This window comes from Zingiber officinale, chromosome 1B (genome assembly GCF_018446385.1).
Source record: "Zingiber officinale cultivar Zhangliang chromosome 1B, Zo_v1.1, whole genome shotgun sequence".
NCBI classification, from domain to species: domain Eukaryota; kingdom Viridiplantae; phylum Streptophyta; class Magnoliopsida; order Zingiberales; family Zingiberaceae; genus Zingiber; species Zingiber officinale.
Window position 1 is genome coordinate 157830072 of NC_055986.1, and position 24468 is coordinate 157854539.

Here is a 24468-nt window from a genome sequence, read left to right on the forward strand (position 1 = left end):
TTAATAATAAAAAATTAAAATTATCAATCAAATTTAAGGTTGACAAATAAAAAAATTAAAAATGATCCAATTTAACTTTAATTTGGTCAAATCTATAAAATAAAATTATTAATCAAATATAATTTGGATAATACAAAATTAAAATTATATGATTGGCCCTAGTATAATAAGAGCCCTAAGTATATGATTGGCTCTAGTGACATATGCCTTGAATCGACCCTGATCTTATAGATCATTGAAAGTATCTAGAGCCCCATGTACAATGGTACAGATAGGATGTTCATTTTTAAGTCATTTGATAATTAATTATAAGTCATCTTATTATTTATCTTTTTTTATATAATCTAGGGACACGTACTTTAAGTATAATAATCTTTGACTATGATTAAATTAGATAATATATATATATGATTAAATTATATAATATATATATATATTTAAAAAGGTCTAATCTTGACTTTGACCTTAAAAATAATTTAATTGATGGATAAATTTACTAGAAAAAGGTACATTAACATTCGAGAATATGTTTGGCAACCGATAATATTAAATTGATGATCGATAAAGTACGTGATGATGATACCGAAAAAGATACATCGAGAATATAAAGAGGACTAATTTACTTAGTTTGTCAAGTATTTAAAAATTGAGTTTTAATTTTGATAAATTAATAGATGAATATTTTTCGACCTAAAAATACTAAACTCATAAGCCCTCCATTATTAGCCAACTAAAAAAACTTTTAAAATCAGTCGATGTAAATAAAATACTTGTGGCAACTAAAAAAACTGTAAGTATTTAGGAATGATTCAAAAAGTTACACAACATATTAGATAATCAAAGCTTCGCATACATGTACACTCCTATTAATGATATTATTTATATAAAATTATGATATATTGTCATAGAGAAATTTTAGCCTGCGGTGGTTTATGTACGGTTTTGCTACGGTACTTACTACGTCAGCGAGAAAATAAAAAAACTGCTCTCCTCTTATCGGCCTGGACCGATCAGGCTCCAACCTGATCGGTCTGGGAGTCTCCTGATCGGTCTGTGGACCGATCAGGCCCTAGGCTGATCGGTCCCCAGACCGATCAGGAGTACAAGCCAACTCTCACAAAGAGTTGGTTGATCGGTCTGGGGACCGATCAGCCTAGGGCCTGATTGGTCCACAGACCGATCAGGAGACTCCCAGACCGATCAGAAGACTCCCAGACCGATCAGGTTGGAGCCTGATCGGTCCAGGCCGATCAGAGGAGAGCAGTTTTTTTATTTTCTCGCTGACATGGCAAGTACCACAGTAAAACCGTACATAAACCACCGCAGGCTAAAATTTCTCTATTGTCATAAACATCCTTTACATACGCTACAAATAAATTAAATAGCTATAAAGTTAATTTTAAAAAAAAATTATATAAAAAACACTTAAAATCCCCAATTTATAATTTCGCATCCACCCCAACGGAAATCCGTTCATTAGCCTACGTTATCCGGCCCACGGTGGCTAGCAAGCGGTTCTTTGCCTCCGGACTCTTTTCGGTATAAATACTTTCACTCCTATTCTTCCTTCATTCCTTCCCTTTGTCGTCCTTCTGGCTCTCTCCCAAGAATCTGGAACGGCATGGGTGAGTACTGTAACCAAGGGGGTTCGGTGCCGCAGCTGCGGCTGCCGTCTCTGTATCTTGACGGCGAGGCGGCCGGCGACCGTAGATTCTTGAAACATGTCTTCGATAACGTCCACGGGAACATCACTCTCGATCCGGTACAGCTGTAAAACCTAAGTTCTATGATTTCTTGAGTCTTGGTTTCTGATCGAGTTCATGAGTTCTTGGTTCTGATCGAGTTCTTGATGCCCGCGTGATTCTTGATTTCTGTGCCTGTCGATTTGGGGCCTTGGAGGCATAGATGAGTTTCTTGTTAGTTTTTTCGGCCAATTCTGGGCGGTTTCGCAAGTCGTGGTTGGTGGAACTGCGCTTCTTTCTCTAGAAATTTTGGTTCAGCATTTTCTTCCCTTCTTGGATTGCATTGTAATTGCAACTCCTTCCTTCAACGGCGTTTCTTTTTCTTTATCTTTTTACTGGTCATTTTCTGCTTCTAATTACAATCGTATTATAGTATGCCTTCCAAGCGTTGTGCTCCTTGTTTTTTTTTTCTTAATTGCTTTTTGATGAGGTAGAGGAGCGGAAGAATTAGTGCAGGCCAATCACTTACTTGGAAATTCCTTTATAGCAAAATTTCCGCATGGTTGGCATTTAAGGTTGAAGTCAAGGGTTTGAGCTAGAATGTTGTTAAGCTTGCTAGAGATAGTGACGCCATGATTGTCAATGCGCTTACAGGTTTTAGGCGTAATTTTCAAGAAAAGTAAATTTTGTTGGAGCTGGAGAGCTCTTAACCAATATAGCTTGAGAGGTGAGTAGGAAGTAATATAGGCATGGAGATAAATGTTTAGCACCCGTCCAGGTTTATCCATCACGCCACCTGAATTTCATGCAAAGAACTAGTCATACTTTGAATTGATGCTTGGTGAAATGTCAACACTTGACATCATCTTAGTCTCAGCATAAAAAATCTCCAGCTTAGAAATTGTCATTGAAAATCTTAAGAGTAAGTATGGTGTTGACTTCTTTGTTGGTCAAGAGGTAGCTATCATCAGAATTTTCTAGTTTGAATTTATGTGTTTAGAAACTGTGTTGTAAACAATTTTCTCTTCACTTCCTCAACATTCAACTTTGCTTTCAATGCACTATTGAGCTCCTTGGAAAATGGTGGCATCGACATTTGGCCTTTGTATGGTCTTTGCATTCCTAACTCTTTTTGATGTTCCGTAACTGTTATTTGAATAACTTGAAAGTTCTGCTGTGCAATTTGATTCATGTTCTTTACTTTACATTCATATGTTTTTGTGATGCTTTCATATGGCTAGTGCTTCTTGTCAAAGATTGTTAATGTGTTATTTTTCTTGAGAATCGTTGACATATTCAAAACTTGCATGGTTTATTAAACAACAAATGAGATAACGATGTACGACCTGCAGATATAGGTCACTTCTGGTTCTGTTTTTAATTTTGGATTCTAACAACATTAGAGACTAGCCATTCAAGGTCAAAGATTGGAACTTTTAGATATTGAATAATACTGAGCTTTCAATGTGTCCATCCAAATTACTTATTGGTTTCTTACCGAACTTGGGTTTTTTGCTTTACTATTGCAGTTGAGCTTGAAGTTTATTGACACCGAACAGTTTCAGAGGTGACTTTTGACATATATAGAACTTGCCTTTTGAAATAATATGCTAATTTGGTTTTATATTGACTCAGAAATTTATTTTGAATGACAGGCTACGAGATCTTAAGCAGCTAGGTACTCCCCTATCTCTGTAGGCTCTCTTAGAAGTTCTGGGGGAGTTCTTTTATCATTGAACCAATAAAGTTTTTAAAAAAAGTTGAATGTTGGTCCCTTGACTATATTATTTTCCATAATTAATCACCAAACTCTAGTCTGTTCTTTTAATGTTTGTCTTAATTATTAGGTACTATACCCATAGCTAATCTAGAAAATATAGATGTTAGTGAAAACAATCTGGATAAAATGAATATTTGAAGGACCAAAATTGACCTTGTGATACATATATCAGGAAACAATTTTTATGTGGTGGCAGGCTTCTATTTTTGCATTACTCGTTTGTCTAACTAGTAAGAAAGATAAAAAAGGGTGTTGAGACTGATAAGTAAACCATGCTTTAATATGAACATACATTTATCTGTCTTTATTATCAGGCAGTATACCCATCTGATGGACTGGATTAGGTGGGACATTAAAACCTTTGTCAGTCTTATATTTGCAAATTCTTCTTTGTCTGATAAGTACCAAAGAGAAACAATGGTGTTGACACTTATATATAACCTATGTTTGAGTTTGAATATGTAGTTAGTTAACTCGAGATAATTACCTGCATTCACCTTTCACTTAGTTCTGCAGAAGTACCATTTGGGAAAGCAAGTCAGATTGTAGGTTGCTTAGTCGATAACCTATGCATGTATTTTTGATATTTTTAAATTCTTCTTAAAGCAGCAGTACTCTTTGAATATTAGTTACTTACTTAAGCAACAAAAGGGATGCCTTGCATGTCTGTTTATAATATAATGATAATGTCACTTCTGTTATTGCCTTTGGCGATTGAGCCAGGTTATGGGTGAAAAGAAAATATTTCTCTCGTGAAATGTGTATCCCAAATTTAACCTGTGCAAGACTAACAAAACGCCAGGTGGAAGAGTTGTTTGATTTTAATAATCTCAAGTTTAATAGCAAGTCAACAGTCAAAAGAAAATGTAAACTCATTTGTAACAATTGTTTACACGCATATAGTTATAGTGGCGATTATCTTCTCCAGTATGTATCAAAGCAGCAACTCCCTGCAGCCTTTTTTGATGTCCTTCCTTTATGCAAGTCAGGTCTCACATACTTGGTGTATCCTGGTGCCGTGCACACACGATTTGAGCATTCCTTAGGTGTTTATTGGCTTGCTGGGGAGTCACTTCGCTTTCTTCAAACATACCATGTATGATTCTGCTCTCAATTTTTATCTGATTATTGTGCAAAGATGAACCAAGGGTTTAAATATGTCTGTAAGTGACATGATATTAATGCTGTCGAAGTGTTTGGCATAACAGTCCAATAGCATTGATCTGAATACAGTAGTACTGAATATTATTATTTTTTATATGAATATAATATTAATTAATATAATAATAGTACTAAATTTTTATCTGAATATAATAATACTAAATGTAGAGTTGTATACCAATAATACTGATTTGCATTTCCAGAAGAGTATCAAGGTGTTCAATTGCTAGTGTTGGATCTAATCAGTATGTTAGTTAAAGGTGGTATTTGTTTGGTCAGATTTATTTTTTGAATAAAGACAAACTAAGGATAGATCTATTGGTCTCTCTGCTTTGGATCTTTACATCTAGGTTTCCCTAATGTGTCTATTAGGCTGTATGAGTATAGCTCTATGATTGGTGCCCTTCTTTAGTAAAATCTTTTGTACAGGCTAACCAAGTTTGCTTACTAGTGAGAATGACTATTTTATAAATGCATGCATTCAGGGTTCAGAGATTGATATTGATTCCTATGATATCCAGATAGTTAAACTTGCAGGTGAATAAGATTTCTATGAATCAATTTCCTCCATGTATTTCCATCTTCTAACTGCTCATATTTTTTTCTATTTTAGGCCTTCTGCATGACATTGGCCATGGACCTTTTAGTCACTTATTTGAACATGAATTTCTTCCTCAAGTTCTCCCTGGATCAGACTGGTAATCTTTATGTTTCTTCTAGTTTATTAGTTTTGTTTAACTGCTTTTGGTTTAAATGATATTACTATCCTGCACGTTTGTGGATAGATGAATTTTTGAGTGTTTGTTTCATCTTAGATTAAATTGTGATTCTCATGTCTATAGTATTTTGGTTTTTGTTCAAATTGTTGAAAGGTACACATGAAAGATCATGCTAAAATGACATCTTGAGATGACAGGATGAGTTCTTTCTTGGACTGATATTGAGACAATCCTTCTCTTAACAGTTGTAATGAATTAGAGATCACATCTAACTTACTTTCATTCCTTCAGGTTCTCTATTTTATTTTATTTTTCTTGGAAAGATGATAAGAGTGAACAACATGATCACCCATCCAATTTACTTAATATAAAGCATATTCTTACTGACCATGTATCTAGTTAGTGGAAACTGAATGTAATAATCAGCCTAAAAAAAATCCAAAATGGCTAGCATAACATCAGGAAAGATGTTGCCAATACAAATTGTGTAATATAGATGACAGTATTGATCAAGAGCCTGCAATCCATATTTAGCAGTGTGGAGTTTCACCGTACAGACAATCACTACCATCCTATCACCTAAAATAGAAGTTGTCCCTCCTTCCAGTGAGCTCTGGAGCTCCATCTCAAAAGTAAGTCAGCCCACTTTTCCAACATATTTCCAACATAGTGGTCACTGTTTCTAAAAATTGTTTCACACCTGACAGTTCATAACATGTACAGTCACCCATGTATCAATGTGTTTCCAATTTTTGCAAGCTGTTTGTGCACTGCTGATGGTGTGAAAGAAGTGTGGCTGTGAATTTTGAGCCTATCAAGAATGACATTCTGGATCTTGGCTACTTGGCAAAACAAAGAAAAAGTGCTCCTTTGTTTCCAAACTTGATTGATCATTTGTGGAACAGAAAATACAATCACAGTAAGGCAGACATACCCTTTTGAAAGTGAGCTTCTCTTTCATATTTACTTTGTGAAGCAAAACCAGCCATGCAAGGATTTGAGCTTTCTTTGGAGCTAGCGAGTGCTAGATTATTGGTTCAAAGCGATAGGATCACCCTTGTGCGCCAGACCTCCATAAGTTGAACTAGTTGAAAATAACTAGCATCAATATTCCACTACCAACTGAATTTATCCTCATCTTCATATAGATCAAGATGTCTCACCCTTTTGCTTAACTCCAGCATGTCTGGGCCATTCACTGGTCTGCTAAAGGTCACTGCAACAGCAAAACCAACTTATTAAAGATCTGTTTCTCACCACAAGCAGTGAACAGTTCACACATCTGATTGCATACTAATTCATCCAGCAATGTAGAAGGTAATGCATGATTCATTATGTAGGCCTGTACTATGATTCTAGAGAAACAAGAAGTCTTGGACTTTTAGAAAACTTCTCCACAGAAATGACAATTTGTGATCAGGTGTGATGCACATCCAACTTCTACATTAAAAGTATGTCTCTTTGACTGCCATCATGCTTCAGAAGACGTTGTTAGCCATTGCTACACTACTACACCACTTGCAGAGTAGTTCCAGGTTGAACAATTATAAATTCACAAGATGTGTCACTCCTTGCATCTTAGGCCTGCAAACCAAATTCAGGATACCAAATGACACTCTTGAAGTCTCAGATGTACCTACCAAAAAAAAATGTTTCTTCTAAGCTACTTCAATTTTCTGATTACCTAGGCGGGCAAGACATAGACCTAGATGGATAATAATCAATTGTTAATAAGGTGCTATTGATTAGAGTTATTTGCCCACCCAGACAAAGGAAATCCTTTCTCCAAGTAGCCAATCTTTTGTGTACCCAAGCTGCTAATGAGTCCTAATGTTGTTTGTTTGTCTTGCTTAAGTCAAACTGTTAGCCCAGATACATGTTTAGTAGGTTCTTTATTTTATGTTCCTCCTCTTTCATAAAGATCAGAATTTTGACAAAAACATTCCAGTTTGCTAATATTTAATGGAGTTTTTATTACTATTGCAATTCTTCTACGAAGTGCTAGAGCAAATTTAAATGATTAGTGTACATCAATTAAGAAAAGTTTTACCAGATCCACGTTTAAAGTTATTTTGCAAAGTTTCAAGTTTTCTTGTAGCATGTAGAGTTTGTTCATAACTTTTACATTTAGGTGTTATGATTGCTTAATAAGTGATTGTATTCTTTGGCTCTACTGTTATAGGACTCATGAACAAATGTCAATAGAGTTGGTGGATTACATGGTTGATGAGCACCACATTGAAATTGATTCTGACCATCTTAGAAAAGTTAAAGTAAGACATTGGTGTATTTCCTGCCTTACTTGATGGAAGATTGCAAATATTGTGTTAGTTATATGCCTTGATTCTCATAATATGCATCTTTATGGTATCAATTTATGTGGTACATGATGTGATTTCACGATTCTGTAAGATAATTAACATCCAAATTTTAAGAAAATTTTGAGTTAATACAGTGCTCATGCCTTTTATTGTTATTTTTAACTACAGTATATTTGGTTTATAAGGAGAGATTTGTGCCAACTTTTTGTCTTACTTTCTTTTTAACCTTTTGTTGGCTGACGGTTATGGGGTGCCATGAGTTACTCTTCCAATTTGATCTTTCTATTATCTTACTATAAGATATTTATCACCAGACATGCTAGACAGAGTCTTGAGCAATAAAGCAAACGCTACAAAGATGTGGGAGTGAAGGCACATAAAAGTGCTCTACCTGAAGGAGATGTAAATGGCCTAGTAATAGTAACAATAACCTGCATATAGAGTTCAATGGCAACTTAGATTCATGGAATTGGCCTCAAATAGTTGAGATATTGTTTTCCTCTTGTTGTATGTCACCTACTATATTTTTTGAAATTTTCTAAATATACTTTGTACAATGATTAACTAGATGGTGCCTTAATAGGAAGGTCATCAGTTATGTTATCTTATTAATCTATGCTTCTCACTGTTATGTTCTAATATAGTTTGCAGATTGGAATTTGATTTAGGTGACCTGTTACTTAGGTGACCCGAATAAGGGGAATCAGTTTGGATCATAGTGTTTTTAGTGATGTCTATTGAATCTTTTTTTTGCTTGTTTTAATTTTGTGAATGAATTTTGCATTTATGTTGAATGCAAATAGCCTTCTCACTTATGACAAACACTTTTAAGTGTTGCATTATTAATTTTTTTCTCCAAATTTCTTTGAAAAGAAAGACATGTTTTACTAATGAGGCTCGCACTGTTCTGCTTCAAAATCTATGCTTTTGACTAGATTCTTTGCATCCTCTCTTTCCCTCTTTTCTGAATTTGGATCAGGCAATATAATGTTTTTTTTTAAGAAAAGAGTGGATTAGGAGTATCAAACTTCTTTTTGCTAGCAAATATAATGCTATCCCAAATTTTTGCTATTGTCATTTGTTCATTTTCTTCCTCTCTTCTTCTCGTTTTCATCAAAGAGCCTTCAGAGTTTTCATCATCTTTTCTTTCTCAAAATCATCAATTTTTAATTCTGTTTTTGGTTTTTTCTTTGCTAAATTCCTAAAAATAGACTTATAATTTTGATCGATCTTGTTTGAAAAAAAAACACAATGCAGAGTTATTTCTCCTAAGTTCTAAGACTATTGGGGTTAACTTCTGTTTGTGAGTCACAAGGTCATTGTTCAACTACTAATGTGAAAATTCTGTTAATACTAGGAAATGATCGTAGCCAGCTCCAAGTTTGCTGTACCAAGGGTAAGATTTTTTATTTAGCTGGCTGAAGCATCATATAATTCCTTTTCTAACATACTTTCATGTTCTTCCCAGAGTTCGAAAGAGAAGCAATTTCTGTATGACATTGTTGCTAATGGTCGCAATGGAATTGATGTTGACAAGTAACTTTTGCACTAGATAAAGCTTATTACTTCTGCAATGATAAAACTTCTTATTTTTTAAGTTCTGGAATCACAATGCTTGCAGGTTTGATTATATTGCTCGTGACTGCAGAGCTTGTGGCCTTGGTTGTAATTTTCAATTTCAAAGGCAAGCCACATTATCATTGATTGTTATATTTTGTTATTTTTGGTATGATACCAATGCAATATCTTATTTAACATTGTTAAAAATGTAACTGCATAGATTGTTCCATTTCCTAATTGTGCAAGTTGAACAAGTTGTTCTATGTTCAAATCCTCCTAGCCTGAGCAATATATCCCTAGATGAGCCTAATCAGGTCTTAAATAGTTCCTCTCCCCTTTTCAAAATCATACATGAGGAAGTTGTTTGATTATATATAATATATAGATTGATCCCTTTCCTAACAAAGTGTTAGCTTTTGGGTAAGTGGTTAACCAATCAATTTAAATAAATGTAACCTCCTTAATTGTTAGTTGAGATGTTCTTATTTAAGCAGGATAAAATCTATACACACAATAGTTAATTAAATTTATGATGGTATGGAGCTTACTTTAATTTAAGATGATTTGACCTGGATCCATGACTTGTATCATAATATAACTTGCTCCTGTTTGATATTGAGGATTTATGCTATGTCACTCTCCCATTTAAAATACTCTTGCAATATGACATTAAGTTATATGAAGACAATATTGACATCGTAATTGGTGTGACTAATACAAATTGCTAACTGTTATCATTTTGGGTTGTTGCTATCCGATAGTTGGCCATGATTGCATTATTTTTCTATTTTGGGAGAATCATATATTCAATTATCGAACTTCAACATGACAAAGGATATTATTATTATAACAATGTAGAATAATTGCATAGTTTATCTTGGATGCTTTTGTTTCAGATATGTTGGCATATATAATTGATGCAGATAAAAAATAGACCACTTTAAAATAAATGTCCAATAAATACAACCTGTTTAAGGTCTAAAATATATTTCTTATTTTATTTTATTTTACTTCTACTATCTTTTAAACATCATTTATTTTGTCAAGTCTTATGTTATTAGGTTTCTGTGGAAGGATATAAAATAGACCTTCATACTCTTATTTTATTGTTTATGGAATAATGCAGCTCTAATATTCTCTTATCTTTCACAAGATTGCATGCTGAGACATGTAATGTGAAATTGCTATTCGAGGTTGTCATGACCTGAGGGGACAACTCCATGAGCTAGGAGGTAGCCTTTCTAGTGACAACTCGCTAGATGGCTGCATGATTAGAAATGAGTGATGCCCAAAAGACAGGGATTATGTAGTTTAAAAGACAGTAGCCTTTTATTCATTTTGTTAAAGAAAAATAGTAAATTTGTATATAAGCAAGAACATACCATGTAAGGAAAGTACGATGCTGTAAGGAATGAATTATTTTGTATTAGAAGAATATATTGGCAATGTGAATGTAAAAAACCTATGAAGGAAAATATAAGAATGAAAAATACAGATTTACAAAATCAATTTTCAGCACAGCTGGGTATCCTTTGATCGACTCTATCCTTAGATGAAGTCTATTAGAATCTATATTGCTTGCTCTTTTGCAAATCTAGAGGTAAAAGAAAACATGAAGTGAACACAAAATTGCAAATTTAGTGGAGGATATGAATGAATTATACTTTTATTAAGGAATTCAAAGGCATCAAGAATTATGATTCGCATTTAAACTTTAAAGCTTCACTTAAGCATATATTTAGCTTTCAATCTTTGTGTATCACTTATTAGTTATTAAAACTTATATTCATTTTCACTTTAGCACATTTGAATGCTTATTCTATACCAATAGATCCACTCTTAGTATATCACTAAAGCCAAGCTCTCTAGGTAGTGTTATCCACTCTTATTATATCCACTCGTATATAAGTATTGTTATCTCACATGTGGGTCAAAACCCTTCGATGATGAATAACAATATAGCAATGGACAGAAAGTTAACCACATGTAATGCAAGCTACCATGTAGCTCATGGGTGGCTAGAAGACCTTATCTTTTTTTATGTTAGTTGACATTAGGTATCCAGTTTACGTCGACTAATCTTGGGGTGACTAGCACGAAAGTTTCCCACCGACCACTTCGGTAAATCGGGAAGCGCTTGTAGCGGGCGGCCCAACCCAGCGTTCTAAGGTTAAACGTCTATTAAGGGAAATTTATCCGTTAATTCATTGAAGCTGTACTCGATCCTTACATGCCGGGAAAACTGAGAAGATGCCTTGCCGCTGCACCATTACCTCGAGAGCAACAAATTCAGTAGAAGGCCTTATCAAAGCTAGGGTTGGAGGATTTACCATTTAGCATTTATTTCACCATTTATGATAGTCATTTATTCACTTCACATTTAGTTATTGCACATTTAAAAATATCATCAATTTAAGGGACTTGCTATTTAGTTTTTGTTATGCTAAATTAACAAGCTATTTAAAGGTGATCTCGGAGTGTAAGTTATAGTATGTAAGTATCGAAAATGGAACAACAATGGAATGGAAGGTGAAGCAATTTAAAAGATAAGCATTAATGGATGAGTAACTAGAGCATCATCTTATAATTTGAAAACATTCCCCAAATGAGACCACAGAAGATAGCCCACATGGTAAATATGCAATATATATATATATATATATAGTCTTCCACGTGTCACTTTCATGTACAAGGAACAACAGTAGTGACCAAGAAAGGAATTTACCTTCCTCAAGTAGAATCGATGAACCAAGTCAAATGAGGTCAGAGTGCTTCTCCCAGATGAGTCTCTACACACAAACCAAGGACAACTTAGAAAGAGCCCAAAATTTCATTAAAAACAATACATTCAAGATTAAGCATCACCTTAAATCATGGGATTCAATCTTGATCCAACGAACACAACATGATTCAAGTCAAAGTAAAATCCCATGATTTTACAAAACAGTCCCAAAATCCTTAGATTGCCTAAACAAGCATCAAAACCCATCACACGGGACAATTAGGATCACATGATCCGACATTCAAGCACCTCTAGGAACAAGGGATCTAACCATCATCTAAAATCAACAGGAACAGGAAACAACAACACTAGCAAGAGGGATAACCAACAACTCACCACTTACTAATGCTCAAATCCAGATAGAATTAGAGTCGATCCCCTTCAAGTGCATGCTAATCTTGCTGGAATTATGGTAGAAGTAATGAATAATCAAGATTTGGAAGAACTGGATAAACAAATCACACTTAGAAATCCAAAGAACTACTTGCCCATCGTAGGGGTCGATTGCTCATGATCAAGGGAAGTTGAAGAGGGAGATCTAGATGGAATCCAATCAAGGAAAGTGAGGAGAAAATATGTCAACCTCACTATAGGAGTGGATGGCCACTCCCAAATCTCAGGTATTGATCTCTTGAATTACTAGTCTCTTTGAAGTGTGCAAGAGAGAGAACAAAGAAAGGTAAAGAGAAAGAGAGAAGCACGTAAGGTTGGCTGGTGGAGGGTGGAATCCATTGATCGTTGGCCAAGGTCCGATTGCATGATGCTGCATCACAATTTGGGTAGGCAACTTGCTTAATTTAAAAATCAGGGAAGTGTGAATAGAATCTAAGAGGAGAAGAAAAAAGTTATTGGACAAGGAGAGGAAGTGTAGAAGCAAATGGGGCAGGTGGTGCTACAAAGTCGAGGAATCAACGAGCAAGATCTGCAGTGGAGAAGTAAATGGGCTAGCTGCTAGTCACGGTGGAGGTGACATGGCTTATCAGTGGCCCCAGTCATGCAACCTCCAACGATCTGGATTCAACGATAACATGAATGAAGAGTGGTGAGATCAGGAGGGAGAAAGAAGTGGGAGAGAAAGCTTTGAGTTACGATACTGAGAGGAGGGATCAATAAGTTGGTTCACTTCTAAAACTTCCGGACTAAATCAGAAAATATGACCAAATCAGACTAACCTAAAGTAATCTTGGTTCATTTCAAAATTGGTCAAATTGAGTTCAAATTTAAACCTGATGTTTGAATCCACACAATTGTGATCACAATGCCTACCTAATAGACTCCAAAGAATACTAACATTGCCTCAATCAAGGTACCAAAAACCAAGATTTTGGTTAAATTCAACTTATTTAATCTCTAAACTTAAAAATAAATTCACATTTTAAAATTTAAATGAAAGTGTAACAAGATACATAAGGCAGATCAATCTATCTTGTTGCATAAGTGGTACCGATCCAAGGACATAGGAATTTAAAACCCCAACTGTTGGTAAGACTTGGTGTTCTGAGTTGTTTCATTTCTCAAAATTTTTGTTCAAATATTTAGGCAAGCATTCAAATCATGCACATATATCATTGATCTGACAATATTCATGATTGTGGATGTGAAAAATGGGTGATTGTTTTTTTTTTAAATGAAAACTGAAGCCGAAGTGCCTAGTTAGTATAGACTCATCATGAAGAAAAGACATGAAGTTGAGTGGGAGGGAAATAGGTTGGTTCACCCTTATGCATCTACATGATTTGTGGGTTTGAATTTGAGAATCTGAGGACTGATCCTCATTAGCTTGGAGAATCATTAAGAAGATGTGACATAATGGAACTATAGAAATTACCATATTTGAATGCATATAGCTTTCTAGTTTCCTTCCATGTTTATAAGGTCAGCTCAATATCGCTCAAGAATATATGCTTATTACTTCCCCGTTTGTTATCTGTTTCTGCAGATTGTTTGAAGGGATGCGTGTTATGGGTGATGAGATATGCTATCCAGCAAAAGAGTGTGAGTAACATAGTGTTCTATTTTAAATTTTCTTAATGTTTTAGTTGTCATCTTGCTTTTCAATTTTGTACCAGACCTCAGTATTCACAAATTGTTTTCGGCACGTGCTGATCTTCACAGGACTGTGTATACTCACTCCAAAGTAAAGGTTTGTTTATTTTACAATCCTCTTCTAATTACTTCTGTCTTGTATTTCTGCATGATTGTGTACATAACTGCTCCTTTACTCATTAATACATGGGACATTGTACCAGATGCTTTCATTTGGCTACTGGTTAAAAAAGCTTCTTTTGTTTCTTAGTAAAATTCGTTGATTTCATACAGAAATGCCTTGTTTGGACCCAAAACACATTCACACTAACCAACTTGATAGGTTATAACACCGAAGAGATGAATCAACAGAGTTGCCATGATTTTAAATTGCTTTCAACCATTTGAAAGTTGTATTCTGTGTAGTCAGTCTTAGTGATCCTCATTCAGCTTTTTACGTCATCAATTTTGTCAGAGTTTTAGCTTTCCAGAATTATTCTATGTTGAACTGGTAAGATGGGTTTCATCTGCTAATCTCTGATGCCAGCCACATGGTCATGTAAATCCATAATGAAATCAGTAATTGCTAATGAGCCAGTTGTCTTAAGTTTAGGTTTGAAATTGTGATGAGCCTCCAATTTATTTGTTTGTTTCTGAAACTTATGCCTGTGTGTAATCAGTGAATCTTATTATCTGAAGGGATATTTTATCATCATGGCGATTTATTCCTTTTTTATTACTTACGAAACGAAAATGATCCATCTACTTCATATCATGAACCAAACTATAGGGTACATATTCTATTCCATTCTTTATCACATTCATTCCCTAGGAATCACAATCCTATTCCATCTCTATTCATTTCATGAACAAAACTGAAGAATACATATTTTTATCCCATTCTTTATCACTTCCATTCCCTAAGAATCATCATGCTATTCCTCTCTCTATTCCATTTCATAAACCAAAGGTAAGATGAATGTGTTAAAATAAAGCATTAAGTTCTCATTTTCTTGAAATAGAATTAGTTGTCCATTTAATATTAATTGTCCTTTATTACCTATTAAAGTTGTGCTTCATCAGTTTGACATCCTTGCCTTTATGGCACAAGTATTTACTTAGTTGCTCCTGTTACATTTTTCAGAGCATCGAACTAATGGCTGTGGATGCACTTGTAAAAGCTAATGGTTACCTGAAAATATCTTCATATCCCTTTGATCCTGCTGAATACTGGAAGGTTTTGTTGTTATTATAGGATATTTATTACTTCATATATTATCAAATGCATTTTACTTGTTTATCATTTATGTGACAGTTGGACGACACAATATTAAAAACCATTGAGTTTGCTGACAGCAAAAAACTGAAAGAATCTAAAGAAATAATCCAGCGCATACGCCGTAGGGATTTATATCAGGCAACCATCTGTCTTTGCATCCAAAGTTTTGTTCTGCTGATGTCTGAATTTTGTAATATTTCTTATTTCTTGCATGATGTTGGGATGCATTAGGTAGATGGAAATTTTGATGATTGAGAATTTGAGGTGGAAAATTTTATTTCACCTCTATCAAATATAATACTACTAGTCGACTTATTATTTCAAACTAAAATTTAGATAAATAAAATGAGCGAAGTGGATAGCTTGGTTGAACTGTTCAGGGCTGGCTGAATTAGAACACCAGGTAGGCTGTTCAGGTCAGGTAGACTGGGCGAGTCCGATGAGCTAGATGTGGCAATCAAAGACATAAGAACAAAATGAGATAACAGTCATATCACAAGACGAGTGCCAGCACATAAGCCAAATAAAGTAAAAGGAATACGTTGTAAGCAAATTTACAGATCTGAACATGATGGTTGAATTGACTAAACTGGGTGTGTTGTATCATGATTGAATGAGGCAGAATGGGCACACTAAATACACCAGACAAACTAAGTAGGTCAAGTTGACCAGAGGAATCAAATGGCCAAACACGTCAGACATAGAAGGCATAATTTCACTGGGCATACCATTTCATTATTGCAACTAACAAAGGAGTGGATCATTATCTTTTTTATTCCATTTCATTTAATTCTTAATACCATTCCCATCCATTCGATTCTACCCTACCAAACACACCCAACAGTGGCACTCTACTGGTTATACATCTTTGCATTATCCAATGTGATTGTAGTCTGATGCTTTAATTAATTTGATTATTATATGCATGATCATTGATCCACAGTTGATAACGATATTTCTATGTTGCTCCTGATTTGGAATGTTTATTTCTGTTTATTTTGACTCTGTTACTGGAAAGGGAGGAGGAAGTCAAGGGTGGAGCAAAAGAGGACTGATTGAGTGTTTGAAATTACATTTCTTAAATTTTTCAGTTGTTATTTCCATTAATCTTGTTTTTTTTGGTTGAATGCTAATATTTTGAGACTTTGAGAAATGGTTATTAACTCCGATAGCTTCCTACATAATCTCAGGAGGAAGCCTATGCCACTAAGCCCGATAACCCCTGGTTAAAAGAAGTATCAATTTTGTGTTTGATCTATATTTCAATTGGTAGCTATGCTCTCTCATAGGAGCTAACACTTGGGATTAATATAGTCTGGAAAATCTCTCTTCCTGAGTCTTAGAGAACAAGAACAAATGAACTGCATAAAAATTCATTTGCTTGAGATACAGAAGTAGAATAGCAAATTTGCAGATCCTTCTCGTTGCAGCATGAGCTGCAAGCAGACCAGAAGCTGCTTAATTCCATTGTTTAGGAAAATCTATCTTGAAAATGCCGACTACTTGGATTCCTCACATTTTATAACACCCAAAGTGTTGCGCAAAGAGAGGGCAATACCTCTCAACCTCTAAACCGCGGAAGAAGAGGAAGAGAGAAAAGAGATCGCGCAGAACAACAAGACAAAGACGTACAAAAAGGAGAGCAAACACGAGGAAGGAGAAGAAGAAGAGAAAGAAAAAAAAAAAAGGGTTATCGTGGTTCGGCGACTTGCCTACTCCACAAAACGGCTGAAGCTTTATTAGAATTCTCTCTACACAAGAGAATCACATTTAATGATTCTTGTGTTTTGTTGTTGTACAATAGGCTTACAATAGTCCCTATAAATAATGCTAAATCCCAGACCCGATAAAATCGTAACAGAATTTTGTTATGGAAAATCACAACAAAATTTTGTTATATAAAATCTTAACAGAATTTTATTAAGAAAAATCTTAACAGATTTTTCTTTCATAACATCCCTCATATTAACCTTTATCCAAATATGAGTCACCCCCTCAACAATCTCCACCTTGGCGAATATTCACCCCTTCGAAGAACACGAGTATCTGAACAAAACTCAATCTGGATCTCTGGGTCTGGGCTTTCTTCCTCTAGCATCTAGAGATATGGATCAAGTTCAAGCAATGTTTAAACTTCTCTGTGGTCACTGGCTTTGTCAGCATATCTGCAGCATTGTCTGCAGTGTGAACTTTCTCAAGTTGAATTTCCCTAGAAGCAATCAACTCTCTGATCTTATGAAACTTCACATTAATGTGCTTGGTTCTCGCATGATACACTTGATTCTTCGCTAAATAGACAGCACTCTAACTATCGCATAACAACTTGACTCCACCTTGCTGATCACCCAGTTCTCTGACCAACCCTGTAAGCTATAAAGCTTCCTTCGTTGCTTCAGCTACTACCATGTACTCGGACTCCGTAGTAGACAATGCAATAATAGATTGTATCATAGATTTCCAACAAATAGGTCCTCCTGCCATAGTGAACACGTATCTTGGTAGACCTCCTGTTATCTAAATCTCCTGCATAGTCTGCATCTATATATCCAGCAACTGAAGGATCTTCCGGTTGTCTATTGAACATGATGCCATAATCAGTTGTATTTCTCAAGTATCTGAAAATCTATTTCACTGCATCCCAATGCGGTCGACTAGGATTTGAGAGAAACTTGCTCACCATACTAACTGCTTGCGCCAAATCTGGTCTTGTGCAAACCATGGCATACATCAGACAACCAATTGCACTGGCATAAGGAACCTTTGACATCTCTTGGATCTCGTCATCCATCTTTGGACACTATGTACTAGATAACTTGAAGTGATGCACCAGGGGTGTGCTTACCGACTTTGCATTCTTCATGTTGAACCTATCCAGTACCTTCTCCACATAGCTACGTTGAGACAACCATAATCTCCCTGCAGCTCTATCCCTGTGAATCTCCAACCCAAGAATCATCTTTGCCTCTCCCAAATCTTTCATGTCAAATTCCTTGCTCAGTAGTCTTTTCAATTTGTTAACCTCTTTCATCTTCTTCGCAACAATGAGCATGTCATCTACGTATAGTAGTAAGAAAATCAGTGATTCATCTTTAAGGTTCTTCACATATATTTAGCAGTCATACTCACATCTCCTATATCCGTTTTGAATCATGTATGAATCAAGACGTTTGTACCATTGCTTAGGAGATTGTTTCAATCCATAGAACGATTTCTTCAACTTGCAAACCAACTGCTCTTGTCCGGACTGACTAAATCCCTCGGGTTGTGACATAAAAATCTGCTCCTCCAAATATCCATGAAGAAATGCCGTCTTCACATCCATTTGCTCAAGATGCAAATTGTGATGTGCCACTAAAGCTAACACCACTCTAATTGACGTATGTCTTACTACCGAAGAGAAAATTTCTTCATAGTCAATCCCCTTTCTCTGTGAATACCCCTTTGCTACCAACCGAGCCTTAAACTTGACTTCTTCTCCCTCTGACATTGCTTCTTTCTTCTTGAATATCCACTTGCACCCTATAGCTTTCTCTCCTTCAGGAAGTTCCACTAGATCCCACGTTTGGTTCTTATGCAACGACTCCATCTCCTCTGCCATAGCACCCGTCCACCTATCATTCACAGAGCTATGTATCGCCTCCTGAAAAGATGTAGGGTCTCCGCTACTAGTGATAAGATACCAAGTCTTCGAATCCGTATCTAGTGGGTGGTTTTACGACTCGTCTTGTTCTACCACTAGCTATAGTGTGATGCTCCGTGTGCTCTGAGCTAGAATCATCAGAGTTATGAGTCTCTAGCTCCACCTGCACAATATCTTTCTCCATATTACTTTGTGGTGTTTCCTTTCCTTCTTCTTGAGTACGCTGTAACATGACTTTCTCGTCAAACATCACATCTCTGCTGATCACCACCTTGTTTGCCATAGGATCCCAAAGCTTGAAGCCTTTAACTCCTTTTCGATACCCCAGAAATATGCACTGCTTTGACTTCGTATCCAGCTTTGATCTTTCCTCACTAGATATGTGCATATAGGCTGGACATCCAAAAACTCGAAGATGAGAGTAATCTACTTGATTCCCTGTTTATACTTCCTCTGATACTTTGCCTTCTAGTGCTGCCCTTGGTGATCTATTAATGAGATAACATGCCATGTTAATCGTTTCCGCCCAGAAATTCTTTGCAAGCCCTGCATTCAGCCTGAGACATCTTGCCTTCTTAATAATTGTCCTGTTCAACCTTTCCGCTACCCCGTTCTGCTGAGGTGTTCTGCGAACCGAGAAATGCCTCATTATCCCATGCTGCTCACAAAATTCCTGAAACTTTGAATCCGTGTACTCAGTCCCATTGTTTGACCTAAGGCATTTGATCTTCCTTCCGGTCTGGCTCTCCACTTCAGTTTTCCACAATTTAAACTTTGTAAAAGTTTCTGACTTGTGACGCATAAAGTATACCCAAACCTTTCGTGAGAAATCATCAGTAAAACTCACAAAATACAAGTGTCCTCCACGTGATGCTATACTGGCCGGTCCCCAGAGATCCGTATGTATGTAGTCCAGAATCCCCTTTGTCTTGTTTGCTGTCATCTTGAATTGTACTTTGCTTTGTTTCCCAAGAACACAGAATTTGCAGAATTCAAGCTTGCACGTCTTGACACCCTTCAACAAATCTCTCTTGTGAAGTTCTAGCATCCCACGTTCACCCATATGCCCTAGCCGCATATGCCACAAGACAGTACTATCTGATTCAGACTCCACCGAGGCGACTCCACCTACAACTGTAGTCCCTATCAACTTGTAGATGTTTCCTGCTACCTTTTGTCCTTTCATTACCGTCAGAGCTCCCTTGCTGACTTTTATCACCCCGCTCACTGATTTGTAATTACAACCAATACTATCCAGTGTGCCTAGTGAGATCAAGTTCTTCCTTAGCTCTGGTATATATCTAACATCACATAAAGTTCTGATCACACCATCAAACATCTTGACTCTGACATTCCCTATGCCGATAACTTTGCATGATGCATTGTTTCCCATCAACACTGAACCAGAATCCACTGCTCTATAGGTGTCAAACCAATCCTTGTTTGGAGTTATGTGATATGAACATGCAGAGTCTAAAATCCATGCATCCGTCAGCTGCTCCGATCTTGACATAACTGATAGCATATCTCCATCACCGCTCTCTGAATTTTCTTCTTCAACTATGTTTGCAGACTTTGCCGAACTACTTTTGTTCTCTGCAACATATTTCTTTATCTCTGGATAATCTCTCTTGATATGTATGACCTTTGCCTCCACATTTGTAGCACGTGATCACCTTCTTCCTTCTTGATTTAGAACGAGCCTTGTTGTTGTTACCCAATCCATGTCGAGATTTGCTCCTACCACGCTCTTGGTTGCTATTTACCACAAGTCCTTCTCCTTGAGAAATTTCATCGCTTGTTTTCTTCCTTTGGTGAAAATCTAGCAATGCACTTGTGATCTCCTCCAATTTGAGAGTTTCAAGTAGTAACCAAATTCTCGTACGTAGGAGATGAAGGTAGAGAATTCAACAACATCAGCGCCTTGTCTTCGTCTTCGATCTTCACATCAACCCGCTTCAGATCACTTACAATCTGGTTGAATACGTTGATGTGCTGGCTCAGATCGGTTCCTTCTGTCATCTTCAGCCCGAATAATTTCTACTTGAGATATAGCTTGTTTGTCAATGATTTTGACATGTATTGGCTTTCCAACTTTTGCCAAACTGTCACCGGTGACTCCTCGTCCATGACATGGTACATCACGTTATCCGTAAGACAAAGTCTGATTGTTGCTACTGCCTTCGCCTAAAGTTCTTCCCAATCTGATCTCTCCATGCTTTTCGGTTTTCTGTCTCCTAGCGCCTTCACCATGCCTTATTGTACCAACAAGTCCTTGACCCTTCTCTGCCATAATCCAAAGTTTCTGGTTCCGTCAAACTTCACCATATAAAATTTCGTAGAAGTCGTCCCCAACATGTTGAAGAAATCCGTCAAAAATCTGTAGCTCTGATACCAATTGTTGCGCAAAGAGAGGGCAATACCTCTCAACCTCTAAACCGCGGAAGAAGAGGAAGACAGAAAAAAGATCGCGCGGAACAACAAAACAAAGGCGCACAAAAAGGAGAGCAAACACGAGGAAGGAGAAGAAGAAGAGAAAGAAAGAAAAAAAAAAGGGTTACCGTGGTTCGGCGACTTGCCTACTCCACAAAACGGCCAAAGCTTTATTATAATTCTCTCCACATAAGAGAATCACATCTAATGATTCTTGTGTTTTGTTGTTGTACAATAGGTTTACAATAGTCCCTATAAATAATGCTAAACCCCAGACCCGATAAAATCGTAACAGAATTTTGTTATGAAAAATCACAACAAAATTCTGTTATATAAAATCTTAACAGAATTTTATTAAGAAAAATCTTAACAGATTTTTCTTTCATAACATCCCTCATATTAACCTTTATCCAAATATGAGCCACCCCCTCAACACAAAGTTCACTGAACATGTACGTCTATTTCAATTGCTTGGCAAAAATTTGTAAAGAAGATGCAATTGTTCTGTGATATCATAGCAGCTTGATTTACATGTCTTCTCTCCTGTTGGCAGTTCTGCAATGAATATGCTGTTCCAAAGGAGAAACTAGAGCATTTCAAGAACATCACTCCACAAGATATTATATGTTCTCAGGTAATCCATTCTTAATCGAATCTGTACAGTTGTTTTTATGAAGCATCACTACATGATTCAAACTACCATACTGACAGTCATCCTAAAACTTTTGCATTTAGCAGAAAGCTAATGGAATAAATTTGAAGGCAGAAGATATTGTTGTGAGCAATGTCAAAATTGATTTGACTAGAGGGAAACACAACCCTCTTGAGAGGTATCAAAATAATGCTTTAGTATTTGGTGATTTTCATAAGACTCTAGTTCATTGGTTGGACACTGAAGTTGTCGTTACATTTTTGCATGGGTATGTGACCAGCATCAGCTTTTTCAAGGTAACAATTTTTGTTCTCATATCTAAAGATTATTTTTGAGCATTCCAACTTTGATGTTCAATCAATGCAAAATTGTTATGGAACATTTTAATCTTCTTGGTAGTTAAATGTAATGACTAAATCCATGATGGGACAGGGGAATAGTTACTTGGGCAAAGCTGAGTTAACTAGAAGTAGTGAGCCAAACTTGATAGGTTTTAGTCATTTGACTCTAGATATTATGTTTCTTGCTTAGTTTTTTCAGGAATACACATTTTGAACACTGGGTGAAATTAATTTCCGTTGGAGTTATGATTTTGGCAAGTCGTTAGTTAAACATACAAGCTTTGTTATTGTGCATAGGGTGTATAAATAAAAGGACCAGTTCTCTTAAATTAACATACATTAAAACCTGTAATTAGTTTGTTTTTTTAGTTGGCACATGTATCCAGCTTACGTCGACTAATTCTAGGTGTGGCCAATCCGGCCAGGCGTCACATAAGTTTCCCACCGTAATTAGTTGTAGCTACTGATAGCCATTCTAATTAAATGGTGCTAACTATTTCTAATGATTAGGCTTATATTATGCAAGTAAAATGAAATCCTTCCAAGCAACACACTAATACTTTTGTTGCTTCGAGAGCTGTTGTTTGGTCTTTTTGGCTAATATACGAAGCGCTGGCAGGATTATTACAGTGAGGAGAAATTTAACATCACAGACGATCGCATCAGCCATCTTCTGCCTGCCTGCTGTCAAGACAGAATTGTGAGAGTTTATGCCAAGAAACCAGAATTGGTATGAGCACATAGACAAGGCATATACCTATTTTCCATGTGATTTTCCTTGGCTGATTCATTTCTTTCACGTTTTAAACTTTGACCCAATAGGTAGAGGCAGTTTCTGAGGCTTTTGAGAATCTCCAACTGAAAATGTACGGAGTCAAAACTCAAGTTCATGAAACGCCAGAGAAGAAGAAACGACGGACATAGAGTTGTCTTGTGCTCGAACTTTTTTGCAGAGATAAAAGTTTCCCTTATTGTTGAATGATACAATCACAGGCACGTCATATTACAGCACTACGAAGTTTGATAGAAAAGGAACGATGATCAAAAGGTCACTCATATAATAGTATTCTTTACAAGAAGGATGCATGTAATCACTTTATATGACAATGATATTATCAGATCTTTTAGTGCATCTCCCTTTTTTATCGGTGAGTCTTTCTTGTTGTATTTGGAAGCAGCTCGCATTACAGGCATATAGCTGACCATCACAAGTGTTGCGTCATAGGTATGTTTTTAGCATCATTCAATAGTCACCCTTTATAAACTTCTAAATAAGCCTAGCTTACTGGAGAGCATTATTAAGGAAAGAATGGTTTCTATTTTTAAGGATGTCTAAGAGAGACATTAGCGTGTATTTTCCTTCTGAATAAATAAATGATTATGATCAATTCAATTAAACACTTTATATTATATATTTATAAATTTTATAAAAATATTTAAATATTTTTTAATAATATTTTAGAAAAAATTTTAGAGAATGATCATGAGTTAGGTGTTGGAATCCCAAGGTTGTTTTGGTGTGGACAACAAGTTAAGTTAGGTCCTGTGTATTTTTAACCTTGTGTCTAAGTGTGCAGGAGCTTAGGAGCACAGGTAGTCGAGCGGAAGACGCAGCTAGTGAGAAGGAAGCACGTAGTGCGTCCGAAGAACGAGGCGCTACGGAAGAGTACACCGGCAGATGAAAAGGAAGCGTGCGGTGGTTCCGAGGGACGAGAAGCCGAAGCAGAAGATTGCTCGAGGAGCAAGAGACGCAACTAGCGAGAAGGTCGGCAAACTGAGGGACGAAGACTACGGATGAGTACGCTGGCAGATGAGAAGGAACCATACGGCGATTCCGAGGGACGAGAAGCCGGAGCAGAAGCCTACTCGAGAAGATCGGAAGTTGGGTTCGGGTGAGCCCTATTCCGGATGGCAGAGATCATCCAAGCGAGCGGAACACTCGGTCTGAGACAAATGAAGCCGGAGCAGAAGACCCGGGCTGGAAAAAGTCAACGGGGTTGACTCTTCCCTCCGGGGTGCCTGGAACAGTCTGGGGCGCTTGGAACTGTCCGGGGCGCTCGGAACCCTTCTGGGCGCCCGGAGTTGACTTTTTG

At 36.5% G+C, this 24468-nt stretch overlaps 1 protein-coding gene across 1 annotated transcript; it reads left to right on the forward strand.

Moving 5' to 3' along the window:
• Positions 1–1537: 1537 nt before the first annotated feature.
• LOC121986101 (deoxynucleoside triphosphate triphosphohydrolase SAMHD1 homolog) lies at positions 1538–23527 on the forward strand. Its single transcript, XM_042539909.1, has 19 exons — positions 1538–1762; positions 3212–3249; positions 3338–3360; positions 4452–4558; positions 5109–5160; positions 5237–5321; positions 7525–7615; positions 9021–9059; positions 9132–9199; positions 9285–9347; positions 13945–14000; positions 14075–14148; positions 15175–15267; positions 15346–15447; positions 21936–22016; positions 22121–22212; positions 22315–22330; positions 22995–23105; positions 23198–23527. Exons 1-19 carry the CDS (start codon positions 1622–1624, stop codon positions 23297–23299), a joined length of 1434 nt encoding a protein of 477 aa, XP_042395843.1. The 5' UTR covers positions 1538–1621; the 3' UTR covers positions 23300–23527.
• The last annotated feature ends 941 nt before the right edge of the window (positions 23528–24468 follow it).

Excerpts from the sequence above, each read along its gene's own strand:
- LOC121986101 (XM_042539909.1), top strand. The coding sequence starts at position 1,622 with ATGGGTGAGTACTGTAACCAAGGGGGTTCGGTGCCGCAGCTGCGGCTG. Across the intron at positions 7,616-9,020 it reads ACCATCTTAGAAAAGTTAAA|GAAATGATCGTAGCCAGCTC; the intron begins GTAAGACATTGG and ends TGTTAATACTAG. Across the intron at positions 9,200-9,284 it reads AATGGAATTGATGTTGACAA|GTTTGATTATATTGCTCGTG; the intron begins GTAACTTTTGCA and ends CAATGCTTGCAG.